Below are 13,326 nucleotides of genomic sequence, written 5' to 3'. Positions count from 1 at the left end.
GGTTCATAGGGAATAGATTTCCCCCCTAGGAACTTAATAATAACGTGACGCCAACGAAACTCAACAGCGCGCGCGAGATCTGGCAACATGTATTCTGGGCCAGCATTTTAAAGCAATGAGTTACGTACCTAAGTGAATTTTTTAAACATATTTTGCAGTCCTATTTTGACTTTGTACTTTTTTCAAGTTAAACTTGCCCTGTTTAACGATTTTAATGCAGCTTCCAGTTAAAACAGTGATGTCATCAATAGCTATATCCCCTGAGCTTCCACCTCCAATCACACCTTCTATCAGGATCTAAAATCAAATAAACAGTGTTGGCATGTCTTCTTTAATCATAACAATTTGGATTTTATCATAAAACTCTTGTTATCTAAACCTTATGTAGCGTGAAGGATATCCAGAGCAATTTTGAAATAACTTGAAATTATTTAGCCTAAATGGCTGAATAAAATGTTCACTTGGTACTTATCTGAGCGTTCTCTGTTTTTATGTTCTTGATTCCTTTACGCTTTCTAACAAATTATTCAAATTTAAATGTAATTTGTCATCCCATCACTAATAACCCCTGAAAAATTTGTCGATGGAGTGAAAGATGAGCAGCTTTTATCAAATGGACAGAAACTCCTTGGAAGTTTGTAGGAATTGGTTGATGGAATAGTTTCTTTTCCTACTAAGTAAATGAAATGAAAACAGAATTGATGAAATAACCGAGATATTTCTATGATTCTTTTTTATGTGTCGTCAATATAAGTGAAATGGTTGAGTCATTGAGTATATAAATTACTTAACATTGCGGTTATGGGAAAATACTTTGAAAATATAGTCTCCAAGACAATGAAGTATTTTGCTTACACGCAATATTGTTTCACCTGAAATTGTCTTTCATGACCTTCTGAATTTATAGGAACTTGCGCAAAAATCCATCTATCTCCCTGGTTCCCTTGCTGACTCCAAACCTTTTCTTCTGATTTCATTGCTCCAATGTAAATGTTAAGAGACCCTATATCTTCTCCATACATGTGGTACCAAAACTGAAGACAAAGTTCTGGAGCATGTAGGAACCAGCCGCTTTGTAATCGCGCTTTATCGCCAGCTTGTCTGTTTGATGCTTCGATATAAAGGTAACGGCCTAAAAAAAATTTTATTTTTTAGTAAGCCCTTTAACTATTAATCTTCTCTTTAATGTTGAGAGCGAGATGCGTTCATGAATTGTGGGTAACCTGACGCGATATGGGACGAAATTATTTAAGATTGACAAAACTAGCCAAAGATGCGTCAATTAAATTTTGATGAAGGTTATCTCCTGCACCACTTAGAACAAGTGAAATGGTCCTGATACAATCTCTTCACTCAAGTTGATCTCTTCAATAATGTGCAGGTTAGTAGACTTCAGGTTTAAGATTCCAGTGGTAAAAAATGGGCAATAACCTTCGGGTTAAAGTACATGTCTAACACCTGTTTTAAATCTTGAGAATTTTCTTGCTTAGCTAGCGCTGAATCTGCTTTAAAACGAACTCTAAATTTTTTCGAATAATAGTGTTCTAGGAACTCTGAACTCTTACTTAAATTCTAAATGTGAAAGATTTTCCTGTCAATTATAATTCTTATTCAGATATATATATATATATATATATATATATATATATATATATATATATATCTATAAATATGAGATGTAAAAACACAACACATTGGTCTGATAAAGTGGTATGGTCAAAGGAAGGTCCCGTGCCTTCTGATAGGGTTCCTCTAGTTTCTGTCGTCCACTGAAATTCATTGTTAATACCATTCTGAAATCCACACAAACCATTCTGAAAACTGCATGGTCCTGAAACAGAACCAAGCGGGAAACATATTCTTTGAACTTTAGGAAGGAAAAAGAAGCAAGTCTGATAATGTTTGTGTACGTCCTCCCTAAATAAAAGAAGTTCAAAGTGAGCTCACTAATTCAGAGTCAAAATAAAAGATTCTGAATGTTTGACTCTTTTCTAAATACTTGTATGCTGTTTAAAATCGTTTAAAAAGAAAATTTACATTAAATAGGAGAAAAAGGAAAAGTTTGTAGTGACCTTGATAAGAGATGAAATACCACGTGAAATATCGATGGGGTAAAAACAGAAGGGTTTAAGTTTGAAATACAGTAATAACCCGCTTATAAGAACCTGGGTTTTAAGAACCTGTTAGGCTAAAATTCTCATTTTAAGCCCCCTCTACATAAGAAGCTATTTAGCCTAAAATTTTAAGTTAGGTTCTTATCAGTGGGGTTGCTGTAAAAGTGTCTTGGCAGAAACTAATGACTAACTGATTAAACGGTTATGTTTTGTTAAGAACATATAGTTTTACTGTATCTGCACTGAACTGCCTATAGGCATTGCTCTACATGGTACATTATAAATGATTTATTAGGAGATGATACTGTATTTGCAATATATATACAATATATTCCGATGCAATACATATGCAAATTTAAGAACCTATTTAAGAACCTGTTTAGGCTAAATTTCCTTTCAGTACCATTTATATAAGAACCTATTTAGGCTAAATTGAAAAATTCAGGTTCTTATACGCGGGTTATTACTGTATAGTGGCAAAATTGATGGTAAGTTCAGCGTCACTGACTCATGTTCCCTTCTGAATAAACAAACGAGCAAACTCTCACAACTTCAAAATAAAAAAATTGAATTTACTCACAATTACTTTCCTCGCCGTTTACTTAATGAACAGAGGTAAATCTTCGTACATGAATGAATGGTCGATGAGAGTGAATAATACTTTCCGTTAGATCATTGACTGATTTTGAAGAAAATATTGTCGTGACAGTCCTTGCCAAACTAGTTCTGTTGGTTTTCAAATGTTCTTACGCTTTTTTTTTCTTGCGCGCTCTCTAATTGACAGGTGTCAGATTGTGACAGATACTTGTAAAAATAATGTTTCAAAGTTTGTTTGGAAGCCTTTTAAATCACCTTTATCGTTACGGAAATGAAAATGTTTCGCTGAGGCATCTCTCTTAAATTTGCATCACCTCTATTTTAACTACCATTTACTCACTCAAAAATTGTTCAGTTTATGGAAGTTATTTACTGGCTAAGGGTCGGTCCGTATGGTGAAAAACTGTGACCTCGGTCTTGAAAATGCTGCCCTCGGCCTACGGCCTCGGGCAGTATTTTCAAGACCTCGGTCACAGTTTTTCACCATACGGCCTCCCAGCCGGCAAATAACATATATTTATTTGCTTTCACGTTACAGTTTAAAAGCTACGCGAAAGTAAGCAGATTTATTTGAGCATGAATGAGTGGATGTCAGTTTCATGTTTTTATTGTTTGAAGAGAAAATGAATTTGACCTCTGCAGATAAAAGACGGCAATCTGAAACAAAAATGGAAGTGCGCCACAATCAAAAGTACCGTTGTGCTTGGAAAGAACGCACGTTTCTTGTGTTAGGGGCAATTTTGAACTACTAAGGATGGATCCTCAAACGTTTCTTTTGTATTCTTACTTACCGAAAACCAGCTACCATTACTACCATTTACGAGTTATATATGAAGATAGAAAAGATAACTTGTGCAACTTGTGTCATGATTTTCCTTATTCCAATCATTGCAACTCCATCGCTTCTTTGGAAATCCTTACAAATTTTATCCCGACAGGTAATCGTGAGTTACTCGGGGTCATTTTTTTTCTCAGTCCACGTTTCCAATTTGTACTCAGAGCCGAGGACATAACCTCTTTTCACGGTTGAAGGCGAATTCTCATTTTATCCTTTAATAAATCATCCTTGGATTCCAGACCTGATAGTTTCACACCTGCTAATCTCAAAGGTGATTTTAAGGCGAGTAAAATGCTCAAAGAGTTCCACTGACACATAATTTCATGATTTTCTCTGGCAGGATATGCCATGATTGGCACACAAGGTCGTATACCACAGCCTGCATTTTGCTCTACCGCTCACAATTTAGCACTAAAACACATGACAATTAGAAATAATTGCCAATTTCCCGAAACGTTCTGAATCTGGCTCGATAATAACCACCCCTAAACTATTTGCATTCATCTGGACCACTCATTTCGGCGAATTAATCTGAAGAGTGATCTACAATTTTATGACCTTACGACCAATCCTGGCAAATTGTGCGTAAATGGGGTGTAGAAGATTAATTAAGATTTAGAAGCGGCCGAGTTATGGATCATGATATAAGTTTGATTGAAAAATCAGTTAGGTTACCATCATAATCTTATCTTGTTTTCAGACATCTGTGTTATGCATGTGAAGATAACTATGAATTTTTCAAGCGAGTCTGAAGTGAATCAATACGGATCAAATCAGTCTAGAGATATTTTTTCTATGGATAGCTGTAATATCGTTATACCTAGAGAATATCAACAGTTGATATTTTATTGGTTACCTTAAAACATGTTGGTTTATTTTTTCCACATCCATAAAATTTTTGTACCGCTAAGCATGATTAAAGTTATTTGCCGTCTCAAGCGAGGCCAGAAAAATTCAGCCTCAGAGAATCTTGCTGAATGATAACAAAAGCTTAAAGGACATATCTTAAATCTACCAGTGTGAACATCCCGAATTATTTGTGTTACGGACGCGTCATTAAGTAACTTAGAGTAGGACTTATTCAGGGTGACTCGTGCAAATTCTGAAAAGGATTTGATTTGAACACTGAGCTTGAAGCTATATATATTTTATTTTCGCTCTATTATCTCTTTTAAATATTAATACTGATATGTCGAGCTTCAGAGAGTGGAGATTAGTCTGCATGGAATGGCTGATAATATTTTTGAGGCTTTCCTTCACCTTGGGTCCTTCAACCTGATATCTCGATAGTTTTTAATCAGTAAGATACAGGCATAACTCTTATTACTTGCACAATGTTAGACGACCACATGATGTAGACAAGCTACCCTGTTTCAATAATTGTCAGATATACTGATCATGGAAGAGGTTTCTCGTATTCAACGTATTCACACCCGGATATTACGTTTGTCGTGAGTATTTTAAACACTGTAATTCACACTGGCGCTGCCTAATTTTAGCGACAATCTTTAAATATTGCTGCTATTTCGAGCCCCCCTTAATATTTCTATGCATTGCGTGGGTAAGCGGTCAAAATTGTTAGCAATTTTCTAGCCTTACGTCCAACTCGACAAAAGTATTCGTTTGAATTTAATTTCAAGATGTCAGAGCATTGGTCATGGGCTTCTGTTCATACGACACGCTATGAGTGTTATTTGACAGAGTATTTGCTAGCGGCATCCGCTGGATGTAAGATTTTTGCCAATATTCAAAATGGCGGTCTTCGTTATTTAATTTATTTCTTCAGTGGATAAAGTTTCTTCGCATTTGGAAGCGCACGGTAGAATCATGAAAGTAAGTTGAATTTTACACTACTTAAAGGCAAAAGTTCCCCGAAATTTTCAAAACATTACGGTTCTAAGACATTTTGTCTTTTCCCTCGTCACCATGGTAAATAAACAAACCTAGTCAGACACAGTGTATTTTTTTTGGAATGAAGGATTAACCTGCCAAGTAAAATGCTAGAAACGCATTTGAAACAGGAAAATAGTAGCAGAATACTTTTCTTGCTTAAAAACGTGTGGAATATTGCAATGTTTTAAACGTTTGCCGCAAATTATTTAGCCGTTGGTTCCTTGTATGTAAACGGTGTAGTCGAGTCCAATTCTGCTGTCAACATCTGTCAATCTTTACAAGTGTATGATTAAAATAGCAATGCTTTGTCTGCCATAATTCTAAGGGTAATGTGTTAATTTTTCTGTTAAGAAGAGAGGATGGTATCTGTCTCGTCCTAATATTATGACTGTATTCATAAGAAACAGCCAAGAATGAAAGCGTTCTCATGAATTTGTGGCGTTCTGGTTATAATTATTCGTTAACATACGTGTTTTTACAAATCAAAATTGTTACTTTACTTTGGGAAGTCAAAAAGATATGGTGGTAGGGCAGATTTCGTGTCAGGCAGTATATCTCTAACAAGAAATTCCTCATTATTTTCAAGACCTGAATACATCCTCTTTTGCCAAAGAAAATTAAAATTTTATTTGCAACATCATAAGTAACTTGAATGTAGTAATAACAAAATCATTTTCTTGTTTCCCTTGAAATACCATTTTGTGAGCAATAACGTTTTGTTGTTGTTTTTGTTGTTAAAATGTTACACAAAAAGGGCAGCTTTTTTGTTAAAGTCATTCAGATTGATATTTTAGCATCTTTGATAAAAAAGACCATTATAATAATATATATATAAATTTATATGATAGAAAAAGAAAGATGTAGGTAATGGCAACATCATCCATGTGTCTATCCTCCAATAGATTATACATTGAGCAAGAACCGATCAGAATGCGTGCTTGTTGTAATTAATCCCTTAACTCCCAAGATTTCATTAGCAATTCTCCTTACTGTCTGTTATACAATTCATTTGATGTTAGTTTGGAGAATTTGGAATTGGATCAACTAAAAGATATTTCTCTCTATTCTCATTACTTGTCTGCTTGGTGTTGTACTGATAGTGTAAGGAGAAATTCTGTCTCAGGTACCAGTGGGACCTAAAGGGTTATATTTCATTATGTACATGTAAACTAAAAATGACTTGAAATCTGTTCAAATTGCATTTCATTTTACTTGCTTCGTTTTGTTTTGTGTACAAATTTATACTGTGAACATCATTTATTTGTTTTATACATTCTTGTGCACATTCATATGTATTCGTAACCTTTTTTTTAGGATAACAATGTTATAACCTTTGAAAAAACTGTGAATTAGTTCTCTGCTTTTAAACAGTGGCCATCTCTCTACAACTACTACTTCTCTCTTGTCTAATAGTTGCCTTTTTTGAGATGTTCCGCTAAGGTAGTAATTTTTTCTTGCTATCAGCTAATTTAGTTATTTTACTATTTATGACATTGCAGCGTGTCTTCAGTGTTCCTGAGAAGGTGACAGGAGGTGGTACAGTCCAATACTGCTGGCAGCAGAAACTAGGAAATTATTTAGCTGTAGTTGGGTAAGATATATTTAAGTAATATAGAGTTCAGGTGAAAGTACCTGTAAATATATGTTATCAACAAACAGACATGTACCATTCATTACTGTCCAAAAAATGCAGGACAAACAGAGTTTTGATGATCTATGATCGTCATGGGGAACAGAAAGATGAAATCAACCTTCCAGGGTAAGTGGTTTTCGTTTAGTATTTTAAGGAAGGTAAAGTGTAATTACATAGTCCATGATTAATGAAATGTAATTGTATAACATGGCAAAAGCTTAGAAGCCTAACTCTTGAAAAGTACTTGGCAAAGGGGCAAAGCACAACTAACTCAGTGTACTGGGTGTCAAACTATAGATTTTTGGCATGCAACCAAAGGGATTTGAGAGAAAGAGGAAACAACTACAAAAATTATAATCTATCAGCTTAAGTTAATGAATGAGCTGGTCTTGTCTTAAAAATGTTGCCCAGCTAGCAAAACAACATGAAAAATTGCAACAAAGCAAAGTGTGTAAATTTGGGTACTCATTATGCAATGGATACTACTTGCTGTGTGTAGGCCAGAGTGGAGAATAATTTACCTGTTCCTGGAATCAATCAGATCACAGGACTTGTAGAATAATGGTCACTCATGCATTGAGAAAAAAGTACTTTTTGTGATGACATGTACATTTAATTTTGGAGGTGCTCTCTGTAGCCAGAATTTTTTTTCTTTGATTTAGACAATGCACAGGAATGGCATGGGACAAAGATGGTGACACCTTGGCAATCATACAGGATAAAAATGGTAATAACACAGTCATAATTTTCAAATTAGCAGTTGTATCCTCTAAATAAAATTCTCTACTGAGCTCAAACTCAGTGTTATCTACATTTGGCTCAATTTGCATGTCATTTAAATCAACTCTGACACCAACAGCACAGAGTCCGAATCAGTCATGTGAGTAACTTTTATAAGTCATTATACAGAAACTCACTGAAATTTAAATAAAATTGAACAATTCACATGTATCAATTTGGTTACATGCAAAATCTTTCCATTTCTGTTGCTGAGACCCTGCAGTTGTATTAAGCACAAACATTTAATACATGTCCATCTGTTCATATCAAAGAAAAAATTGAGGAAATTCTACTTTTCTTCAATCAATATCAAGGCTGTAATTGCATTAAGGGAAAATTACTCTCCATATACTGTATAATTATAGTTTTCCCTTGCCATTAAAAAGTGAAAATTCACAGCTACCTGTTACTACCAATTTACAGCTTTACTGAATGCTAAAAAATTTCTTTTAAAGTGCTTAAAATGTGACATAATTAGACCTGTCCAGTAACCTCGTACAATTTAACCTCATTACCCTGTTCACAAGCATCTCTTGCTCAGGTTTTTGCAAACAAATAAATGTTTAAGTCAAGAGTGCTTCTAATATGACTACAAACCAGTCAAATGTCAACAGATGGAAGAAAAAGAAATTAAGAATTTATTACGCTTCCCGTAAGTTGCCAGGTAACCCTTTGAAATTTTTATAATCTGCCAGCAAGCATCATAAGTTTAATATAATACACTTTTTGATTTGGATTTAGGCTTTGGGAACATTTACTTCTCCTTAAAATAAACTAAAGCTGCTCCATACATTATTCCAGCAAGTACATGTAAAATATAACAATTATTCCATGAGCACTCATTGAATAAATGAGATAACAAATAGCCAATGAGGTGTGCAGAGCTAAATTGCTTATAAACAATCTTGTTTCCAACAAGCATGAATGGAATGACTGGTTTCACTAGTTAATATCTTGAATGGTTGGATATTTGGAACCTTTTTTTAGCTTGGCAACATATGGTGCAATTCATTTTCATATAAGATGGCTTGGAATTTGAGCCGATAACCAGAGTTAGTGAACCAATCAGAACACTAGAATGCAATATTTGGAGCTGAAAAAAAAATATTGTCTATCCTCCTTTGCTTCAGGTATTGTTTACCTGTGGGATGCTAATTCCCACAAGACCATCCAACTGGAAAGTGGTTTGAGGTATATTTATCTAATTTTAATTCATGCCTGATTATTCTACAGTCATTCTGATCAATACTTGTTTACAACAAACCTCCTGATTGACACTGACAGGGACATGTACATGCAAAGTCATTTAACCATGTTTTGTCAGCCATGGACTTAGACTGCAAAAAGGGTTTTTAAAGATCCTTAAAAAAATAACAAGCCCCATCAGCAAACAGATTAAGCAAAGCCTTAACCTGGGGGTTCGCTCAGCTTACATGTAATTAAAGAAATACTCTCCCAATACATGTGTGCAAACAACCTGTAGTTTTTGTTGGCAGCTTCCTTAAGCATAGACTCAATTTTTTGGTATACTGCCCACACATTTTGAGATTGTGTATTGATTCCAGGCTGACTGTTTCTCATTAATGTAGGGAAGGTCTGGCATTTTTATTATGGTCAAGAGTTGGACCACAACTTGCAATAGGTGAGAAATGATATTCATTTAAGCAGACAATGGGGAAGAGCAGTTACATTTAGTATTGAGCATCAAGTTTTCCTGTCATTCTTAAAACTAAGTGTAATCCAAATGAGCCACATCTATAGCTCATTAGGTGCACCTTGGAATGTGAGCAAATGATTAAAGTCAATGGCTGCCAGCTCCTAGGAAACTCTGTATACAGGTGTAACCCTTAAATTCCCAAGATCTGATTGTGAATTCTCCCCTCTAGCTGTTACACATTTCCTTGCAAATCAGTTTTGAGAATTAAGTTAAATCAAGACAACAACTTCTACCTGATAAATTGGAGTTTTCTCAATACCTGTTTGCAGGATAATGTACGGACATGATTGGGAGAAGTTTCACGTTAATCATTTCTGGGAGTTAAAAGGTTAACAGAAAACACCTGACCTACATGTACATAGATGAGGAAACAACAGAAGAATGATTTTATGTACTACATGTTGTATGTATGTGTCTAGGTTCACACACATGTACATATACTGTTCAAGTGTTAATTAGATCTTTGTTTACTTCTCAGGTACATCCAAAGGCAATTTATTGATGTACAACCATCAGACATCAAGGTAATCTAATTTTTGCTTAGAAGTATTCTTTAAAATAATTTAGAACTTTATGTTTGAAAATTTAGTGTAGGTAATGTTCACAGTTGCATTAGTATTCTGAAAACTTAATTGAGTTATGAAAAGGAAGAAATCAAGGAAGATTTCATGGAGAAAATCCCCTTTTTGGTCTCTGATGCTATTATGATTTTTTTACAATGCTTGTGACAATGTCTTGTCAGAGTAATACTGGTTTATGAGACAGCAAGTTGAATTTCCATGTTCTGGTCTGTAATATTCATGGCTGTAATTTGAAAATCATGATGTTTATCTTCAAGGTGAAATTTATTTTGTTTTTTCAGGAAAGTGCCAATTCTTGGAAAACATACCAAGAAAATAGTGTGTGGAGCATGGAACTCTGAGGTATGACACTGTTATCCTAAAAGGGTGAATTATTATAACTAAACATAATATATCTAATAATAGCTATATTGGTTCTACAGTTTTCATATTTTTTTACCTAGTTCTTTTGACAACTACATGTACTGGTTGTAAGCTACAGTACACTGTGGGAGAGGGGAGCAGGGATGGTAAGGTAAGGAGGGTGCTCACCTCCCACCATTGTGGTCAGGGTTCAACTCAGCGACCATTGTCACATGTATGTTGAGTTTGTCATCTGTTCTCATTCTTGCCCTGAGGGATTTTCCTGGGTTCTGTGTTTTCCTCCCACAGCGAAAGCCAAGATTACAAATTCCAATTCCACCTGGGAAACAGTAGCCAAGAAGAGCCACTTTGTGAAATTCCCACTCATCTATTTATTTATCTTTTTTATTTGCAAGCTTTAAGTTCATGTTATAAATCAGTATAGGGTAATTTTTTCAGTGTTTGTGCAAAAAGAAATTCTTGTATCCATTTTCAACCATAAAAAGTAATTCATGTAACTCATTAAATTATAGATAGCAATTTACTTTTGTTGAATAATTGATTGTCCAAGAATATTTGCTGATCTTGAAGAGAACAACAGTTTTATTACAAATACATTAGGTTATAGTAAATTAAAAGCAACTGCATTTCCCTTCATTTTCTTCTTTACCAACAAAATTTTCTGTGATGGTGCTTCACAGTTATTGATCAAATGACAGTCATGATATTAGGGGTGATTATGGGGAGATATTAAATAATAATGAACCAATCAACCAGTCAACTGATGTATTTTTATAATCTCCACAACAATTTTAATACTGATTTGTAATCAGTGTACAGTGTACATCATCACCATCATCATCTTAATTACATTTGTGAGAGTGTTTTAAGTGTATTGTTCCCATTGTTTTTCTCTCTATATCAGAATTTACTAGCTCTTGGTGGAGAGGACAAGTGCATCACTGTCAGTAATGTTGATGGAGATACAATTAGACAGGTAATAATGCTGATAAAAAGTAGTATCCCTCTTATTTATACTCCTATGTAGACTCTGATTTTGGAACTAAGTCTTCTTAATCCAAACTTGTCACTGTGTATTGTGTGAGTCTGCATGTAGTTGATCGACAGTTGATATGAGGAATAAAAAAGTATAATAGAATTACTTAATATCTTACTGGGACAGGGCTGTACTGAGACTATTGCACCTTAGGTACCACAGAAGACTAACTTTTAATTTGTGAGTAACTTGTACAATTCTGCTTTTAGTAAAATATTTGAATGGCAGGGTACCAAAATTTCTGAGGCAAGAGCCTTCACTCACCAGTTATTCCTCTGAGAGCACAGTTTACAGGAAGTTTTTCAGTTCTATTAATTCTAATCATTTTGTCCCTTTCTAAGGAAAGGTGTACACTTACAGTGTGTATATCATAATCTTTAAGCAAAACTGCTTGATTTATGAAAGAAGAAAACTACTACCTGTACAAATTGTTCAAATTGACTTTTGATTAGAAAATATAACACATGATTAGGTTGTTGACTGGTAACCATGCATTTACATGGGTATGTGCTTTGATTTGTATTGTACAGGCTACTATTAGAGCAGATCCTACAGAAATTCAGTTTAGTGAGATGAAGACTGATGAACGTAGCTCCATTGGTGAAACAACGGCAAGTTCTTTTCTGAGAAAATGCTAATATAATAATTAATGTTAGATAAATAAAGTAAATCCTAAGTTGTTTTCATTTCTCAGTAAAAAAGAGAGGGAATAATTTTTGTTTATTTTATTTTCGTTTTGTATTCATTTAATGAAGATTCTCACTCTTTCATCGCCTTCTACATTGTGTCTTATTCATTGATCAAGTATCTAATGAGCTGGTACAATCATGTTACTTGATTACAGTACTTTTATAATATTCAGTAGTCTAACAGTAATATCACTAACACTGGTAGAAGTACTTTTAGTATAGAGAAAGATGTTGTCATGAGGGTAGGGCAAAGAAAAAAAATTCTGATTCCCTATGAGGAAAAACTTATTCTATATACAAAGATGATGCTATTGACATTGCTTATGCCAGCAGTATGCAGGATGTGTGTCATACGAACTTTGTAATAGACCTCGTCACCACAGAGTCTCTGTGGCTCAGTGGTAGAGCATTGGATTGCGGAATCTGAAGGTCTGAGGTTTGATTCCTCATGGGGACTCAGAATTTTTTCTTTGCCCCATATTCTTGACAAGAGGAAAAACATCTTTCTCCATTTCTTTGCTGAGCTCAAAACTTACCATCTCTTTTATTCTATTTACTCTTGGTATGCTCTCAATACACTACATTATTAATAACATCTGCTTGTGGACAATCAACTAATTTTTAATAGCAGGACAGTTACCAGTTGTGGTACTAAAAAAGTTAGTTAAAAACCAAGCACTTTGAAATTGGAATTTCATACTGAAATTACACGCTTACATGTATTCCTGTTTAGAGACTGTGATCAGTTGTCTATAAAAATGGGGGGAGGGGAGGGGGCCTCTTATTTAACATTTAGGCCAGCAGCCAACATGGTAGACTTTTTTTAATATCCAAATAATGTTACCAGTCATATACTGTACCTTTCAAGAGTTGGCAATCCCTAGAAACTTGATCCTAGATCATTGACTCTTGATCCTTGATTCTGGAAAACTTTGAGGATCAAGGCTTTATTCAAGTTTGATAAGTAGGAGACTATTTGAGAAATTATTGAGTGGAAATTTGAGATAAGAAGACTTTGACCCCTTTCTTTTCACACAGCAGATTTTGCCTTGTTCAATGGGGTATAAATTAAAAGTTAACAAGTT

The 13,326-nt window shown here is 34.6% G+C and overlaps 2 protein-coding genes across 2 annotated transcripts in view; one reads left to right on the top strand and one right to left on the bottom strand.

Moving 5' to 3' along the window:
• Positions 1–78: 78 nt before the first annotated feature.
• LOC149035271 (MAM domain-containing glycosylphosphatidylinositol anchor protein 2-like) lies at positions 79–1,819 on the bottom strand. Its single transcript, XM_089192587.1, has 3 exons — positions 1,694–1,819; positions 873–1,132; positions 79–297 (listed from the first exon to the last, which is right to left on the bottom strand). The coding sequence occupies exons 2-3, from the start codon at positions 1,020–1,022 to the stop codon at positions 142–144; spliced, it is 306 nt and encodes a 101-aa protein (XP_089048713.1). The 5' UTR covers positions 1,023–1,132; positions 1,694–1,819; the 3' UTR covers positions 79–141.
• Positions 1,820–5,255: 3,436 nt separating this feature from the next.
• Positions 5,256–13,326, top strand: part of LOC113678600 (WD repeat-containing protein 19) — a 37,307-nt gene continuing 29,236 nt past the window's right edge. Inside the window, exons 1-10 of the mRNA XM_027195503.2 lie at positions 5,256–5,382; positions 6,942–7,033; positions 7,136–7,201; positions 7,738–7,802; positions 8,986–9,046; positions 9,445–9,497; positions 10,051–10,096; positions 10,435–10,495; positions 11,421–11,492; positions 12,083–12,163. Coding sequence (XP_027051304.2) covers positions 5,377–5,382; positions 6,942–7,033; positions 7,136–7,201; positions 7,738–7,802; positions 8,986–9,046; positions 9,445–9,497; positions 10,051–10,096; positions 10,435–10,495; positions 11,421–11,492; positions 12,083–12,163 — 603 coding nt within the window. The 5' untranslated portion in view covers positions 5,256–5,376. The remainder of the gene's footprint in view (positions 5,383–6,941; positions 7,034–7,135; positions 7,202–7,737; positions 7,803–8,985; positions 9,047–9,444; positions 9,498–10,050; positions 10,097–10,434; positions 10,496–11,420; positions 11,493–12,082; positions 12,164–13,326) is intronic.

Source organism: Pocillopora damicornis, chromosome 13 (assembly GCF_964200805.1).
Source record: "Pocillopora damicornis chromosome 13, jaPocDami1.2, whole genome shotgun sequence".
NCBI classification, from domain to species: Eukaryota; Metazoa; Cnidaria; class Anthozoa; order Scleractinia; family Pocilloporidae; genus Pocillopora; species Pocillopora damicornis.
The sequence above is the reverse complement of the archived record's forward strand: the minus strand, read 5'-3'. Positions and strand labels throughout refer to the sequence as shown.